Genomic DNA, 18661 nt, shown 5'->3' with positions numbered 1-18661 from the left:
TGCAACTGTTTACCTATTTCTCAGGCCTTGTCGACAGGAGGAAGGCCCATATTGAACATGAGCTGGCTTCAGTGTGCGCTCGCAGCCCAGAAAGCCAACCGTATCCTGGGCTGCATCAAAAGGAGTGTGACCAGCAGGTTGAAGGAGGTGATCCTGCCCCCCTGCTCTGCTCTCATGAGACCTCACTTGGAGTATTGTGTGCAGTTCTGGTGTCCTCAGCATCAAAAGGACATGGAGCTGTTGGAACAAGTCCAGAGGAGGGCCACGAGGATGATCAGGGGACTGGAGCACCTCCCGTATGAAGACAGGCTGAGAAAGTTGGGGCTGTTCAGCCTGGAGAAGAGAAGGCTGCATGGAGACCTCATAGCAGCCTTCCAGTATCTGAAGGGGGCCTACAAGGATGCTGGGGATGGACTCTTCATCAGGGACTGTAGTGACAGGACAAGGGGTAGCGGGTTAAAACTTAAACAGGGGAAGTTTAGATTGGATATAAGGAAGAAGTTCTTTGCTGTTAGGGTGATGAGGCACTGGAATGGGTTGCCCAAGGAGGTTGTGAATGCTCCATCCCTGGCGGAGCTCAATGCCAGGTTGGATGAGGCCTTGGGTGACATGGTCTAGGGTGAGGCATTGGAACTTGATGATCTTAAGATCATCAACTAGATGGTCTTAAGACCCTAATCATTCTATGACTTGAAAGAAGATATCTGGTCTTTTTGTTGCATGCTTTTCTTATCATGAGAATCCTTGTAGCCTTGTCCATGACTATGTGTCTGTACACCAGGAAATACTTGTTTAATTCGGTATCAGCAGCCAGATGAACTTTATTAGCTACCTCGTGAATGTGCTCCTCCCGAGTACCGGTGGCATCTTTTACTCAGGTTCCACAGGCTTCCAAAACCAGACGTCTTTCAAATCTGCCTCTTCCTCACAGCGTTTGTCCCCTCACTCCCTCAGGCAGCCGGCGGGAGCGGGGACAGCCGCCTAGAAAGGCGCAGGCAGGGTGGACAGAGGCCTGCTCCTCTCGGCCATCGAGCGCGGATCCCCAGCTGCCGCCCGCCACAGTCCCCACTCCCCCTCAGGCAGCACCAACACAGCCATTGGGGCGCACCGTAAGAAGGCCCCTCGGCGGGGCGGGGCTGTCCGCGGCCGCCATTGGCTGTCGCTATGCAGGGCCGGCGGCCGCCTGCCCTCCCCCGTTTCTCCGCCGCGGTGCGGGGCGCAGCCGGCGGCGCGGGAGCTCCATGGAGGCAGCGGCAGCAGCAACAGATGCGGCGCAGCCCGGCCGCCCCTAGCCGCTCCCCGGCCGCGCTGCGAGGGGTCCGTCGACCCTAGCGCGCCGCGGGCGAGATGGCCGGGTCCCGGCGGGCGTCCGGCGGCGAGGCGGGCTGCGGGCAGGCCATCGTCTGGCGCAACGTGGTGCTGATGGGGCTGCTGCACCTGGGCGCCGTCTACGCGCTCAGCCTGGTGCCGCGGGCGCAGCTCCTCACCCTTCTCTGGGGTGAGTGTGGGGACGGACGGAGGCTGCGCCGCGCCACAGGTTGGGGGGGGAGCGGACGAACGGACCCCCGGTGCGGCCCCGGCCGGGTCCGGGTGATAGGGGGATGTGTGGGGGACAAGCCGCGGCTTGTTCTCTGTGTATTCACCTCCGTGCGTTGGTGCGTTCGTTCCGCGGCGTTCGGCGTGCGGGGGGCGGACACACCCCGCGGCCTCCGCCGCTTTTGTTCCCGTGCCCCCTACGGCCGCTGCCGGGATGCCATTGCCAGCGCCGCGCCGGGCCCGCGGTTGCTGTAGAAACGGGAGGCACTCTCCTTCCGGTTATAGTGAGCGGATTGTGGTGGTTCTGGTGGTTAGTGGGTTGTTGCTTCGTGTTTTTTAACTAAAAAGAGACAAGCAGCTGATATTTAGGTTTAAGGTCTGATAGAGCACGGCGTTTGTCTTCCATTTGCTGCTGCTTGTTACTTTATGAACACCTACATCTCTCTGCTCCAGTTGCAAGTAGAAAATCACCCCATCCTTCTCTCTCTTGGGGAAGGTGAGGAATACATCTCATTCGGTAAGATTTAAAAGGCCACGTATTTTCTTCTGTAACACACTGGCAAGGAGAAAATAATGCTAGCTGTGCTTTTTGAGATGAGGCGGCTTCCTGTGCTCTTCCTGCTAGCTGAGGATTTGGTCTGAAAAAGAGAATATGAAGTACAGCGTCTTTACTTCCATCCTACAATGAGGTCCTCCTTTCTCCCCAAAAGAATGATGCTGGGAGAAGAGCTACATAGAAGCACTGCAGTACCATGCAAGGTTTCTCAGGGTTTGTGAAGCTAGTAGATGATGGATGTCAGCATCATCCTTCGCTGGGCAGAACTGCGTATTGGGTCGTGTGCACGAGGGTGGCCGAGAGGATAACAGATCAAGTACTACTTCCATCTGGTGAAATTCCTTGGGTAAAAGACCCACTTTGGAGAGCTTTTGAGTGGATGGAGAATGTAATGGTCTGGGACTCTTCTGTGCAAATTGAGGAAAGAAGGGTCTCAGCTGCAGGGAACTCACAGACAGGGAATTCGGGTTGTTAAGCTGCCATCAAGTAGTATTGACATGACAATCAAAAAGCCTCAGCCAAATGCATTAGAAATCAGGTTTATTTCTTCTGTTTGAGGAATTCTTAAATCTCTTTTTCACTGGTTCAGCTTCTGATACTCTGTCTTAAACCCTTAGACACAGCCACCGTTGCTGTTTGCAGCTGGAAAATGAACCCTTCTGTCAATTACCATCCTCTGACAAGTTCTTAATTGGGAAACTGTTTCTGGGTCCCTGGTGGGGACCTGGTTTTTGACTGGGTGCCTGGTTTGTACTGTTACCTGGCTCACTCACAACCAGAAAAGATTTGGGGGGGGGTGGCTGTGTTTTGCTTTAGTTTCCTTCTGTGAATGCTACGCCTCTCTCCTCCCTATTCCTGGTTGTGTTCAGGCTGATTTCATTGTTTACCTTGGCCGTAGCTTGATGGTTAGGGAGACCAGGAGAGCCTGCGGGAGCTGCATGGCCAGAACACACAGCCTGTGGTCTGCTTTCAGCCTTTCAGAACCCATAGCATGTGGGGAGGTGAGCTTTCTTTTTATCTGTTTTTGCCTTTCCAAGAAGACAAGTTGAAATAATCAATGATTTCACTGTGTCTTAATTACAAGACTTGCTCATGCTGGAGCCAAAGGATTGTATTACCAGTTCAGTCTTCCGTCCTCAAAGGTATTTTTTCCTAGTTGAAATTTAACAGATGCTAAATAATAAACAGCTCTCAACGACTTTGCAACTTAATGCCTTTCTTTCTGAAAGTGAGAGCCTCCCATTTCTCAACATCATTATTTTTAACAGCCACTCTCAAGGAGACCACAAAGTTTTTACGGGGGTTTGACGGGTGGTTTTTATAGGGGCTCTGCAGCAGGGATGGAGTGTACTGCCTCCAGCCTGCAGGACACTGCGTTCCCCTCTTGCAGCTGGATGCTGTGAGGTCTGTCTCCATCCCAGATCAAGGTGAAAACACAGGATCTCCTGCAGAACATGCCAGACAAAAGCAGCTTGCTGTCACGCTGTAGACCTATGTCCAAGGTCATTCTGAGGGACTCTTGTAGGATAGACAAAACCAGGGTTGCTGGTTTTTAAGTTAAACCCACCTCACTGCACTCTGAAAGGAGCCAACCAGCAGTGTGTCAGAAGGAAGAAGTGTCAATCACATGTGTCCCAGTTCTGAGCATCTCCTTCCCTGTGCGCACCGGCTGTGAGGCTGCCAGTCAGACTTGGGAGCAGGGCTGGCATGGTGAGGTTGGGTAAGGCTGGAGTGTCAGTTAAGTGCAGAGATGAGCGTATACTGAAGGGTGCAGATGGAGGAGCTGCAGCCTTGGTTGCATCCATCCAGTTTTCTCTTTCTTCCCGAGCTTGCCTGGGACTTGGTAGGAGAGCTTCCCAGTGATCTTGGGCAAGCCCTTGCTTGCTCTGTCCAGTGCTCCCCACCACTGCTCCTCCCTGGGTAAGCTGCAGGAACAAGTGTGTGGAGAGTGGTTTGCCTGACCTCAGGGATGCAGCTTCCTGTGACTCACCACTGCCCGCTTGGCTTTTTACTTTCTCCTCCCCTAAGGCATCAAAGTCTTTGTGAGTTCCCAGTTGTGGGGCTCAGGTAGACCTGGTGCTTCCCTCTGTGCAGGGTTTACTTTACTTTTTCCCACCCCTGAAGGCAGTTGGTAATCCCCAGTTCACCACTGCTTGCTAAATGGAGCTGAAATGCCACTGTGCCACCTAGAAAACAGCTGTTCAAGCCAAACTGCCTGCTCAGCAGGGCTCATTTCCATTGGTAATTTATTGACATTCATCCAGCTGTATATAATAGACAATGAAAAAATGCTGCCAAGCAAAGGCTCGGCTGGCTGTTCACTCAGAATTAGCTGTGCTCCCCTGTTCCCATAGTCTCCTGCACTAATGCCTTGAAGCCTGCGTTAAAGCTTCCTGCACCCCACATGGAGCCAGAGTTGCAAAAGTGATCCCAAGCAGTGTTCTGGGTGGTGCAGCCACCTCACCCTTGAAATCCCTTGAATTGTCTTTCAAGGGATGTACAGATGAACTGATTAAAACATAGGCTTTTGGGGCCTTCACAATGCCTCTGGAATTTGGTTTCAGTCCAAGCTGAACAAAACAAATAAAATTACTCATGTCAAAATTTTCCACAAGCTGGGAACTGCCTTGACCCAAGAGGCAGCAGATTATATGTGCAAGGCATCAAGCAGCTCTGGGCTGTGCCATGGGACAGACATGTAGCCATCCTGGCAAATCCCGCTGGCACTGTGCATTTGTAATGTCCCCTGCTCTGCCAGCCTGACTGTGCCTTTTGGGAGCTCTCTCTTTACCAACCTGATGTGGCTGGGGACAGTGGCGTGTGGAGAAGACCCTGTTGCCTTCCTCTTTCCTTCCTGATCCAGAGCCAGGCAGCTTATGTTAACTGGTCCTTCCTTGCTCTTGGTGTTTTGCTGTCTGTGTCTGTGCTGTTTCATAGCTGACAGCTGCTGCTCCGGGGAATCTCTGCACTCTGGGTTTTGAGGCTTGGAATGGGGTGGGAGCTGTTAAGGAAATGTACCTTATTCACCAGCCATCCTGCAAAGCCCAGGCGTGGTGCAGCCCCAGGGAGCTGGCACATGGACCTTCCCCTTCAGGTCTCTCTGTCCATTTGCTTGTGCAGGGCTTTGGTCTTCTGGTGCTTAGGCACTCACTGTAGAGAGGTATGAAGGGAAGGGATGACTATTCCTGGGAGACTCACATCAGGAACTGAAGCAAGGTGAGAGCACCTCACTGTCAGTTTGGCAAGAAATCAGGGATGGCATGATGGATCAGCTTGCAGCTTCCCCAAGAATGAACTTGTGCACAGGGGTCCTTGTGGCCAGCTGGGGCTGTGGATGTGGCTGTGGTTTGCCAGTGGCCTCTTTTGGACTAGACATGCTGAACCTCCTTCCACAGGCCACTTGTTAGGAAGCTGTGGACAGCTTTTCCCGTAAGTTTGTAGTGTGCCATTAAATTATGCTTTTTGACCAGGATCCTCTTTGTTCCATCGGGGTCCATCCTCTTGCAGTCCCAGCGAGGTTGTCTGTTTGGGTTAGGAAGGCAAAGCAAAAGACCTCTGAAATCCCTGTACAGAGAAAATTACCAGCATGTTTCACTGTGGGGCCCAATGGTTCTGCTGCTAACAGTTTCTTTGGATGGGCTCGTGGTAGCTTCTTTGTCTTAAGGACTCCATTCTGGGGGATTACATGATGTGTAAGGGGCTCAGATTTTGCTGGAAAAAGGTGCTTTTTAGCCTTCACAGGGGGCTTGTGAGGAAGCAGTGGGAGTAGTTAAGTGCGTTATAGGAAATACGGAAAACCCACTAAAGATTAAGCTGTTTACCTGCTTAAAAACCTTTCCTTTTAGGTTGTTGAGCATTACTAGTACTAGCAACTCTAAACACGGGCGTAGGCATGGCCATCCAGAAACCCTGCATCATTCAGACATGTCTTGCAGAGCTGCCTGATGGCTGAGTGGATGTTGGTTCACACATGGGTGCACCTTGCCAGAGTCTGGGATAGGAGAGGATGGATGGCCTTGCTCTAATGGTGCTCATATGGGAGGGGAGGCTTGTTTGTGTTGGTTTAGCATCATTTAGGAGACGTTTTAGTGCTCTTGACAATGCCAGATTTATCATGTTCTGCTGTGGTGGGCCCTGTGCCATGCTTACCCGCAGCTTTCCCCTGTGCTTGAGCTGAGATCGCAGACGGAGTGGCAGTGCCGCCCAGCTGCACCCCTGCCAAAACCCAAGCTGCTCCTAGGCACCGGTCTGGATCCAATCCTGCTGCCTGGATGGATCCTGGAGAGATTAAAGCAATTGTGGGTTTAGCACTTTGGGTTACTGTGGTGCCTGGAGGGTGCCACGGAGATCATCACCTCTTTCTCAGCCCTTCTGGTATGTAACGAGGCACATGTTGCTGTTGTGCACTGCAGATGCAAGTCCTATTGGTCTTGCACATTTCTGCGTATTCTGGAGTGCCACCTACAGGCTTTTTGGTTATTAACTGGGTTTAGTCATTACCCATTTCTTTGTACAGCATTAGGAACTCTGCACAGGTGGCTGTAAACAAAAACATCCTAGCTCCAAGGAAGTTCCACTCAGTATCTCTAGATGAAGGGGAGTGGAAATACTGTCTCCGTTTCACAGACCTGAAATGGAGGCATTTGACTAAAACTTGTATTACTGTTACTCTTCCTGCTGCTGCTGTGGCAGGAGCATCCCCCAGGCCCTGCAAAATGGTTATGCACAGGTCATTCTGTAGGCAAGGTTTTGGGTCTGGAAACAGCTAGCAAATGCTTTTCCTCTGAGATACCTCTGCAGAGGTGCCTGTGACCACCTTGGTGGGAGGGGCTCAATGAACCGGAGGACCTTACAGTCACCTGACTCCCAGGAGGGATCTGTCTGCTGGCTCACAGAACAGTGCCAGCAGTGAGCAGCGCTGGGAGGTTTCTGTGGCATACATACAAGGCCAGCCTTGTTTTCTATCAGCCCCTAGCTCTGCAGTGCTTTCAGCAGTTCAAGACAGCAGCTGGTCCACTAGATGAGCTGAGAAGAGGTGGACCTTCAGAATAGGAATTGCATCCATCCATCCATCTATCTATCTATATATATATATAAGGTGTATACCAGCACTGGGGAACAGCCCTGCTTATCTCCAGAGCTAGTTTGGACTGCCTTTTCCTCCCCTAGCCCATTGGAAAACATGGTTTTACAGCTGTCTCTCTTAATCAAGTTCTTGGGTTTGTTCCTTCCTGCCTAGCATAAAGAGCTGAACTTCATAATCTCTGACAGGAACAGTGTCTTTTCCCAAATGGTACTTCTCTCCTTAGAAGTGACAAGTGTCCTGGGGGTGGCTGTAACATGCTGTTCCCTAGGCTTTTGCATCTGGGAACGGTCTGGGCAATGTGTCCACTGTAGAGCAGAACATGCCCTCCACCTAGCAGTGCACAAGACATGAGAGTGGTCCTGGGCCTGTTCCAGATCCCACTCTTAGATGCTGTACTGTAGAGAACACTCACACCCACCAGATGTTTTCCTTTCCCCAGCGTTCATGTTTTAGCTGTTGCTGGTGGTGATTCCTTCAGGTCTTGTCTGTGAAGTTCATGATGTTCAGCTTCAAGTATGTATTTTTGTTCCCTGTCTTAATTTCATCCCCAGTGCGTTGGTGGTGCTCTGTTTTGTTTCCCTCTGTTTTCCATGCTGTATGTCACATGGTCACTGTGAACATGATAAAGAAATGGGGAAAAAAAACCTGTTTGTGGGCACAGAGCTTGCCACGGATATATGTGATGGCACTTTGGTCCTCTTGTTCTCAGAAGGTGGATTCAAGGCAATCCTAATATGTTCTTGCAGTTGGGCAGTGTGAATGGGTGAGTAGTGAAGCTGTTGGTGTTTAGACAGCGGGATGTTCACCTGGCACAAGGCAGTGCTTGGGCCTTGGCTGCTCTGAGTCATGCTTCAGACAAACCAGAGGAACCTCAAATATATCTTCCCTTTGACCTGCGTGATGCAGACAGAGATGAGAGCTGGATCCAGTAAAGGTAATAATCCCTGCCTCTGTTCTTCCTGAACTGGAGAGCAGGCTGCTCCCTGGCATTGAGGGGTTGGGAGAAGCACCCCCCTGAAGCAGCCCCATGAAGAGAAGGTTTGTTGGTATCCCCAGCCTGTGTCATATAAACAGAAGCCCAGGTAAGGGCTGCAGAAGTGTAAGATGCCTCTTCCAGCCCTAGCCTGCTAGCTCCCCAGGCAGGCTCTGGGGAGGCAACAGAGACTTGTGGCTCTAGCTTGTTGTCTTTCGCTATAAAAGACAAAGGAAGTGGAGGTGGGGATGGCAATACACAGGCTCTGAAGAGTTTCCGTGCATGAGTCTCTTCAGGTAGAGAGAATGCGTTGGTCAGAATTGTGTTGGCATCAGAGAAAGTCTCAAGGGGCTGGGAACAGATTCAGATGCTTCTTCTCCAGGAGATGCCAACAGGCATAACAGTGGGAGCCATTCAGACCTACTTGTCTGGGATTGCTGCAACTGCTGTCAAGGAGGCAGAAGCTTTGCTTTCTCCCTTGGGAGGGCTGGGTTGGAAAATGTCGGCTTGCCAACCAGAATTTATGCATCCTCCATGCTGCCGCTCTGCCTTCCTTCCCTGCAATTACAGTTGCACTTGTAATTAACGCTGATGTTATAATTGAAGCCAAGCAATTTCTTGCAATCAGATTTTATTTTTACCATCTAGGCTAACAATAAAATGTGCTGCCCCACCGGAGAGCTGCTACGTTAACAATTACTGTGCTAAGTAAAGCAAGGCTGATATGAAAAAGAGGGGAGGGTTGTTTGTCAGATGCTGGCATCAGGAATCCTGCACGCCATCCCTCTTGTGCGGGGACCTCAGCACCGGGACGATGGGGATTTCTGGAGGGAGTCTGAAATTAGAATCTTTCTCAACCCATTTTTGGCCACTGGCTTCTCAGATGATGTTCTAAGTGGCTCAGAATAAAATAACCTGGCCTTGGCAAATGGAGGAGCTCTTCTTGATTGGACTCTGTTCTTTGTCTGGCTCTTTGGCTCTGTTCTTTGTCTGAGTTTGTATTTTTGCGTGTTTCATATCTTCCCCAACTAGGCCTCACTGTAGTGTGTTCTGTGCCTGTGAGATCCTGCGATTAGCGGAAGGGGTTGCAGTTTGGCTGCTCCTACCCTGCCTTCTGCATCTGGAGTAGTTCACAGGATGATTCCTATCATGCCCACACAGCTGGATCTGTGAAGAGGCTTCTGCCCAGACCTTAGGTGGCATTTCAGAAGCAAAGGAGAAGGCATCTGGAAGGGGTTTGTGCTGCTCTAACCAGCAGTTGTGGCAGTCCAGGGCTGGGGTGTACAGACAAGCTCCCTGTGTCCTCCTGGGCATGCAAGAGGTTGGAGAGAAGCTGAAGGCCAGGGTGAGACAAGGTGTTTGTGAGGCTTACTGCATGTTCTTCATAAATGGAGGGGAAGGAATTGATGCAGAAGAATGCCGCTCATGTAGAGAAGTGCTTGGGCTGAGCAGCAAAAGCAGGTCCTGATGGGAAAGACTGGAAATGGATTATCTGAGCTCTGGCAGCACGTGGGGTGGAGGGAGAGAAGTCCTGAGCTCCTCCTTGGTGCCTGTTACTCCCTTTGGGTGATCCTTCAGGCAAGGCCATTACCAGGGCACTAGAGAAGGGAAATGTATGGAGGTTGGGTAACAGCACATACATTGGAAATGGTAGCATGTCTGAAAATGTCAGAAACTCCATATTTTATGGGGGATTGAGGGTATAAGAAAGGGGTTTGCCTTTTAATAATTCTTTTGGCCAGAAGTTAACCATGAGGTTATAACTTATTTCCAGATTACATTTGGCTGTTGTTGTGGAAAATAGCACCTTTATGGTCAACAAGCAATCAATTGTAATGGTGGTCGTAGATGATAATTTTCACTCTTAGCTGCTCCTTCCCTTGCTGTAGTCGGTTGGACTCGGCTGCAGTGAGGCAGAAATGCAAGTGCAGTCAGACCTCCTTGAAGGAGCCATAGCAAGGCTCTCCTTGTTTTCCGCTGCATTTGGCTCCTGCCTTTGATGCAGAGGGATAGACTTGTGTGCTTCAGTTGGCTGAAAACTGCCTGGCCACTGTTTAGCAGGCAGATGAAAGCTGGCCTCCTTATGTAGTGTATACACAGGTGGTGGTGGGGAAGTGGATGACGTGAAAAACATCTTGCTGAGTAGGTGAAGGTAGAGACGAGGTGTGTGGGCCTTCTCCCTGTGCTAGAGCTCACTGCAGGACCAGAGCTGGGCTGGCAGGGCACAGGGACCAGCTGGCACCATCCTCTAACCTGATGGCCCTGGGTAACTGACCTACCTGCTACATGTTCTGCTGGATGCAAGAGGCTTGTGCCTTCTGATTTTTGTGGGGTGTAGCACTTGCAGCTCAGCTCTGAGGCTCAAATTGGAGAGGCCATTTTTTTATTGCAACAGGCTTTTGTATGAGCTCTGGTTGGTTTTGGAAAGTGGAGGAAAAGGTTTAGGAGCTGTCAGCATACAAGTGAAGCAGGCACAAAGCATCTGGACAAGAGGTAGTGATATAGATGAGCAGCTGCATCATCCAGAGTCTGAAGTCTTGAGAAGTCAAAACCAGCAGAGCTGTCCTTCAGCAGCCACTGGCTGGCCTGGGAGGTTGGAGCAGGGTCTGTTCTGTGCAATGAATCCTGTTAGCAGGGATCTGGGACAAAGGTGCTGCTGCCTCCCCAGGGAATTGTGCCTGGAGGCCTGGCAGTTTGGAAGGGGATCGCTCTCTGATAAGCCCTGCTCCTTTCCTATGCCTCATGCCTAGAGTTTGTAAAAGGCGGAAGCTTTCAGTTTGCCCAAATCACAAGTATGTAGCACGCCTCATCTTTGTTTCTAATATCCCAGAAGCTGCTGTTCCCTGACTCTGCTTTGAGTGGTCTTGCCAGCATGCACAGTGTGAGCAGTAGGATGAAGCCATTCCCCTGCCATCACCCAGCTTTGGCCAGTAATGGGCAGGAGTGCTAAATATCTAATCCTTCCTCCTTGAGGCAGAGCTGCCTGCTGAACGCAGGGCTCTTGAGTACCGTGCTAATGGCACTATTTCTTTGCTCTGTCCTTGAAAAAAGAGACAAAATTGGCATTAATTCTTCCTTGGCATTTATAGAGCATTTTAAAACCACCAGAGCCCTAGGCGGATTGAGGACAGTAGTGAGGTCACTGGGAGAGAAGTAAAATCTGCCCATGGTTTAGTGATGACGCAGGACTCAAATGAGCTGAGAGAGGCTACATGTAAGTATCATCAAAAATTTCAGAGAAACCAGAGCATCTTCCAGCCTCCTCTTTTGATCTAAAAATATATATAAACTGTTCAGCATCTTAAGGCAATCTTCGGTTGCTGGGGAGTTCAGGGAATCTGTGTTTTCTTCCTAGGGGAATTTTAGGATTAGATGGAATACTTGCTGTCAGCCATGATTTCCATTGCTTTATTGGCTTTATTTATGTCACGTTGGCTGCAGTTGTCAATGTGGACGTTTCTGCTATTCCAACCGTAATAAAGTCTTTTGTCTACTCAGCCAAAAGGGCTGGCTCTGGGGAATGTTCCTGAAAATGTGTAACAGGCATGTGTATCTATGCAGAGATGGCCTGGATTTCATGAGCTGGTGATGGCAGGGCCAAGAGGATGCAACAGATGGCTTCTCCTGGAGCTCCTCCACTGGGATACAGAGGGGCAGGAGAAGGGCCTCATCTGAACTCCTCTGTGGCTCTAAAGCTCTGCTTTCCCTCTGTCTTTGATGTGCTTCCTTTTATCTCTTTCTCGGTTCAGTTTAGAGTAGCTCAGAGAATAAGTACATCTAATTATAGATGAACCTGCTTCTGGCCTGAGATTTCACACGTTTGGTCTGCACAGGAATGCACAGCTCCCCATGAGAGCTGGCATGCACTGCATGGTGAAGGACTCAGGGAATTGGTGCTGCTGCATGTTGGTGCTTTCTATCCCTCTGTTGCTAGTTTGAATCCAGCCCAAGGTGCTTTTGATGCCAGCCTTTGATAGTTAGCAGGGCTCAGTGAACAGTGGGTTGGCCAATTGACTCAGTCTGCTAGCAGAGAAGTGTTTCCTTCCCAGAGCCAGAGCACTAATTCAGCATTTCTTCTTGGCAGCAATTTAGGGACTGAGGTGGAAAATTTCTCCCTCCCTAGCAAATGTAGTTCCAGGTCAGGAAATGAGGCTTTTTTGGTAGATGATGTGGATTAAGAGCCGTGTTACTGCTCCTCACATCTCTCTGCTATGGAGGAAGAGATCTCCAAGGTTATCCTGGAGGGTGACAGAGATCTGTACTGAAGACTTGATATCTAGTGTAGACCTAATAATAATGCATGTTGGACCTGGCCCTCTCACTAGTGCAATGCATGACATCAGCTGGCATTTGTAAATTAGATGTTTGGATAGACCAAGTGTTGGTTTAATTTGGCGCAGGAAAGCTTTCATTTCTGAAGGCAGATACGGCATTTTAAGAAAAGACATCCCAAAATTTGTATTACCTGGTTAATGATATCAGAAAAAAGCATTGTGTTACCAGGCACCGTGAAATTGTTGTCTGCATTTCTGGTCTGAGCCCTTGTGTTAAATTGGGAGAGAATCTTCTACTGCTGTTTGTATGTGTAGTGAAGCAGAGGGTCTCTGAAGTGTTCAGAAGAAGCCAAGCATGGTGCAGCTACTGAAATGGGTGGCACAACACTAATGGAAGTGCTTTCACTGGTTTGGTCGGGTTAGCTGATGTGGTTCATTGGTCCTAAACCTGCCACTGAATAACAGCAAAAACCTACAAGCGAGGAGGAGAAGGCAGATGCAGGGTATGCAGCTGTAATTCGATTTTTAGAAAGGAAAAAATGCTCACTGTAAGATACAGAAGTGTTGCGTATTTATGGCGATCAGTCAGCTTTGTGATGTTCACTTTGTGCTTGAGCAACTTGCTGTTTGTATTTCTTATGCTGTTCTTGTGGCCTGATGGAAGACCTCAGGTTTTATGTAGTCAGTTATTCACATTCCCTAGCAAGCCATTTTGATCTGGCTGAATAAGCAGAGGTAGAATGCTGGTGTGGAAATGGATGAATGTTGCATATCCATCCCTGTTATTTGTAATCCTCAAATAGTTATCTCTACAAATAAGTCATCCCTTTATATACAGGGGTGGAAAAAAAAAGAGATGAAAATTTCTTGCCAGGCTTTGTCACGTGAAGGTTTTCCTGAGACTTTGCTGGCTACTCCAGCTGTGGAGAGAGTATTTGCACCAAATGGTGTCATGGCACAAGATGTCTTCATCATGCAACAGCCTTTTTAAGGTCAGTTATTTTTAGCTGCCCTGTTGTTGAAGGCGTAACAGATGTCTACAGGTGAAGCACAGCCCTTGTGTTTTTCTTCCCCAAGCAAAAGATGTGCTTTCTCGGTCATGAGTGTCACTAGAATTCACAGTCTTAAGAAATACTCCCTCCTGTATCCACTGGATCTTGCCACCTGATCCGTGAACTGCTGGAGGCACTGTGTGCAAAAACCCATAAGCCTTTGCTGAGTATAATTTCAAGTACTCTCACCTGGGGCTGGAAACCCATCAGATCTTGTAGGCTAAACAGAATGTCATCACCTGGCAGTGAGACCTCCAGCAGAACGGGGTGCTCCGTGGTTCTGAAGATGTACTCAAAGGATGGCAGTAGGAGAGCTAATGTTCCTTGATAGCAACTGAAAGCCGTAAACACCACTCAAAGAACAGCTCCCTGAGCAGATACAAAATAATGCTGTAGGTTGGTTGCGAGTGGTGCTTTACATCAGGGGGCTGGGCAGGAGGAGGCTGCAACATAATGCTTAGGAGAAAGGCAACCGCAGCCAGAAACCAGATGGTCTTCAGCAGGAGGTTCAAACAGCGTGTGTTTTGCATGGCTGGAGTATGCAGATTTCTCCTATCCTGTTTGTCTCCACAGTGTGCACGCTGGGTGTTTGTCTGGTTCATGTTTCATTGTTGGTGCTCCTGTCTTTGCTGGCTTGTGATCTTTCCATCTGCCGTAGCCCCCGCTGAGTGGGATACCATGGAGAGACAGAGTAAGTGCTCAGCAATCTGAAGAGGGATCTGATAGTCCCAGCTGGGGGTCCCCTACCTGCTCACTTGAGGCCATGGGAACAGCAGCTGCCAAAATATGTGTTAGGGCTGTATCTGACAGTGATAGTGGCCCATCCTAGCAGAGAGCAGTGTTTGTACAGCTTTTTCCAAGCTGTCTGCGCTGGGTGCTGTACCAGCACAGGAGTAAATGGGGCTGATATCCTCAGAACAAGACATGAAACGAAGGCCCTGACCCTTGAAGGCTGTCTTGATCCAAGATCTATCATCCTCCTGGTAAGAGCAAGCGTGATAACAATTCTGGGACAGCCTCCAGCCTTGGTAATTACTTTCCACATACTCTGTGTAAAATGCCACATCTTGAAGTCTGCCAGTGCGCAGGTACTGTTCTGGCAACAATATCTGTTTGGCCTGTGTGGTCTTTTTTCCCCTTTTTTATTTCTTTCTTTTTTCTCTTGTGTCCTCTGGTTAGCAGCTCCTTTTACCCCCCTTGGCAAAGCGTACTGCGCTAGGTGAGCCACTGGTGTGATCTTGTAAGGTATGTAATCTGTCTTGTTTGGAGTGGCCAGCTCTTTCCCTGACATGTTGGTCCTGGTGAGACAGAGGTGATCTGGGAGTTCCTGGCACTTGTAGTACGTCCCCATGCTGGCTGACCTAAGATTTATAATCGCTTGACTTGAAACTGAATCAGTGGTTTGCTGCATCAGGTTCAGAAAAGCATTTGTTGCATTTTGCAACATGTGAAAAAGCTCAAATGTTCACAAAACTTGCCTAACCCCAAAGTGTCTCTGGAAAATGGGGCTGTGGTGGGATCTGTGTTTGGTACAACTCACCTAAGACAAGCTGCGAGGAGGACGGCACTCCAGACTTGTGTTAGGTTCAAAGTAGTCACCTTGCTCTGGTTGAATGTAGTGTCCAGGTCCCTAATTTCTGCAAGGGACTGCGAAGTTTTTAGCCACGTGTTAGGGAGGAGTCAGCAGTGGGACTGGCAAGGACCGATTCCCTTCCCTGTTGCTGCCCTGTGTTCCCTCCTCTCCTCACAGCCCCTGTGCAGGCAGGGATTGCAGGCACTGGTCGGTGACAGGCTCTGTGTGTTACTGCCCCATGAGAACAGTCATGTGTCATTATTCTGTATTTTAAAGATGTTTTATATATTGACAGTAGCACCATTGTGAATGTGCCATTGATCCAGTTTCACCACTACTGGATTTATGTCTGCTGTTTTGTCCCTCGGAGATAAGTGCAATTTGCTTGTTGGAACTAGGTTATGTTTGACATTAGTAGCATGCAGATAGTTCTTACCCAATACAGTGTCTCCTTGTAATCTGTGCCTAAGAAGGATGTGCAGTCGTCTCATCTGTTTTGGGAGCCAGCATTGTCTGTTCAGATGGCAGAGTGAACCCAGTGCTTGTTGGGCTTCTTGGTTTAGTCGATTTGTGTGTGGTCTTTTTATGCTCAGGTAAAAGTCAAAAGTAACCTGGAATCTGCTGGATTCACAACCAGTAAATACAGCCCATGTTTCTAATTAGTCCAGGTTTCAGAAATGGAAGAGGTTCCAATTTTTATATGCATCCTACAACCAAGCTGAATTTTTTGGCAGGAGAGATCTGCTCCAATTTAAATAACCACTTAGAGCAGAAGATGATTTCCTGATGCCTGTGAAGCAGCCACAAACTGTGGCGGTATCTTCTCCTTCATAAGAGGTCAGTCCTCAGGATACGCAGGTTTTCAGGAGAGTTTGGCGCTGGGCATAATAAAGTTTTTCTGGAAGCCCAGCCGTGGGAATAAAGAGCTGTTCTGAAAAAGATGGCTCAAATGTTTTATGCTGTTGATCTCCCATCCCATCCATTTTTAAACAATTTGCCTGGTATGGTTTTCATTGCTTCTCTCTGGCAGTGAGATGATACCTGTGTGCCTGCTGTTCAAAATCATACTGATGTCTTGTTACCTTATCATGTTGCACACTAAGAATATTTTATGAGCTGTTGCTGATCCTCCTTGCAAGCTTGTTTCTCCAGGCATCTCGTCCTTGTTGCAGATCCCCGTCTGCAGTTCTCACCCCCTGAACTACATTACTTGGCTCATTCTATCCAGGCAGATCTTTATTTTGAGCCTTACTTTCCCTGATTCTGCATGGATCCTTTTGTGTTTCTTAGCTCTCTCACTGCTACTCAAAATTTAGCATCATCTGCAGTTGTAATTAATATGCTGTTTGCCTTTGTTTCAGGTCATTAGTAAGGATGTTGAATAAAAATCTTCTGCCTATTGATTCTGGCATGTTCCCATAAATAGCATCTGTGCACAGGCACAGTGTACTTGAAAGCCTAGCAACCTGCAAGCTCCCCATTGGCACGGTAGTTTAACCTCATGTATCTTGTCTCTCTTGCATCCTCTCCCTGTCCCTGTGCACTGGTTCTCTCTTTCGTCCTTTTGCACAGGCTTACTTGTTTTCGCATTCTTCTCTTTCTCTTTGTTCCTTCTCTTGAATGCTTCTCCCACTGCTGCAGTTTAGAATCAGTTTGCTTATCCTGTGCTCTACAGAGTGAGCTCATGGCCGGAAATGCTAATCAGACCTTATGCTTCTGCAGGGCTCCACGGGGGTAAGCATGCTACCTGCCCAAGGGAGTGATGTGTGGTGTCCTGCTCACCCTGGAAGTATTTAACACCAGCTTACTCCATAAATGCATGGTTTGTGTATTACAGAGCTTACAGGGAGGGTGTTTGAGACAATGGAAGAAGTAGAATTCCCATGTTTGAGAGTAACTCTGCCTTGAAGTCTTGAGAAAGAGTGGGGAGAAACAAGGAGGAACCCACTTAAAACCTATATGGAATTAGATCATCCTTCTTTGAAACAGATCCTGATTTACCATCCAGTCAAAGGTAGCTCTGGGCTTGGTGTTTGAGTTGTGGTGCACATAGCTCTTGGCATAAGCTCTGCTGTTTCAGGTACTTGTACCCAGGTCTCAGACCTCTCCCAGACCTGCAGCAAGCCCTACACCTCCCTGCAGAGCTTTTGGGTCATCCTTGGAATGGCTGTTAGAGCTGTTGTCTGGGGACACTTGTTTGTGTGTGCTGGGTGTAGAGCTGTGGCTGGTGCTGCAGCCTGGCTGCCTGTGCTCGAGGATCCAGTGGATGGGGTGATGAGATCAGAGCTACCTCCTAGGTCTTTCTGCAGAGCTGTGGGCACCCTCCCAGGTTTGATGGGCATCGCTGGGGATGACTGTGGGCATGCCTGTGACCATTACTGTAAAAGAAGGTCCACAGGCCACGTTTCTAGGGAATTGTTTTGAAGCCAGTGTGTTCAGATAAATGGGAGAAAAGTGGGCTTGACCAAAGCTAAGGTTCTGTAATCCTTGCTTTGAGCAGACAGAGATTCAAAGCAAGCCTTAGCCAGCTGAAATCCTCTAAAACTATGTAAACTTGGGCTCCACCACCTGTCCAGGCCAGGCTAGCTATTGCTTTGGGGAGCAGCAGGCATGCACACCATCCTGTGGAGTAGGGAAGGTAATTCAGCTCTTGTTCCAAGTAAAATCTCAAAATAAACAATTTTACAGTAGCAGAAGCAGGAGTAAAGGCCCAAAAGGGCCCTGCAGACCTGTGGAGCTCCTTGCTGTGCAATGCCACAGTATCCAGAAGGTGCAGATGCGTTGTCGCGGAATGGACTCAGTCAGAGATCAATGTGATCAGACAAAGCCATTTATTATAGAAAACTAACTCTTTATATACTATTTCTTAAAGTTGTTTGCACTAACTTGGCCCATTGTGACTGGATACATATCTTTTTAACAACTAACATATAATTGGTTAAGCACAGGTGTGAGAACCTGACCTTCAAAGTTTTCCAACAGTCCTCAATTTCTCAACTCAGTAAATTCCAGCTCCTTCTTATCTTGCTGGGATTCTCACTCCCAGTGCCTCGCTCCCATCCTCCTTCACCTTTTGTTGTTCCTTGGTCATGTCGAACTCCACGTAGGCACTTGCTGATCTGGGTACATGGCCATTCTTTGCCAGAAAGTCATCCACAATGTGTGAGGATAACACCTGCCTAATAATACTGGTATCTGCATTAACAGAGTAGATCTGAACTCACATACTGAACATGGTGACAGGGAGCTGATGCTGAGGAGGAGCTGGTTTTGGTCTGCATGTGGTAGGAGAACCCTAGAGCAGGTGTAAGGTGGACCACAGCGGCACGGTGTCAGCGCTGGGATGCATTCTCAGCCCGGTAGCACACTTCACTTGCGTGCCAGGCTGATGGCTTCTGCACGGCAGACGCTTTACACTGCCTTCAGTCCACAAGTGTTGCAGAACGGAATAAACCATCACACAATGGCTTGAAAGGATCTCCTCTTCCCCCTGTGGCTTTAGTGTGAAACTGAGCTGCACAGCTCTACCTTGTACTCCTGTTGTTGCAAAAAGCCAGCCTTAAATCCACTGTCTTTCACACATCTGTTAGCTGGCTGCTGTGTTTCCTCTC

The 18661-nt window shown here is 48.9% G+C and overlaps 1 protein-coding gene across 1 annotated transcript in view; it reads left to right on the top strand.

Moving 5' to 3' along the window:
• Positions 1-1347: 1347 nt before the first annotated feature.
• Positions 1348-18661, top strand: part of SCD5 (stearoyl-CoA desaturase 5) — a gene marked incomplete at its 5' end in the record, with an annotated part of 32445 nt that continues 15131 nt past the window's right edge. The window contains one exon of the mRNA XM_080623340.1: positions 1348-1498. Within this exon, the coding sequence (XP_080479466.1) occupies positions 1348-1498 (151 nt within the window). The remainder of the gene's footprint in view (positions 1499-18661) is intronic.

Source organism: Psittacula echo, assembly GCF_963264785.1.
Source record: "Psittacula echo genome assembly, chromosome: 1".
Taxonomy (NCBI): Eukaryota; Metazoa; Chordata; class Aves; order Psittaciformes; family Psittacidae; genus Psittacula; species Psittacula echo.
The sequence above is the reverse complement of the archived record's forward strand: the minus strand, read 5'-3'. Positions and strand labels throughout refer to the sequence as shown.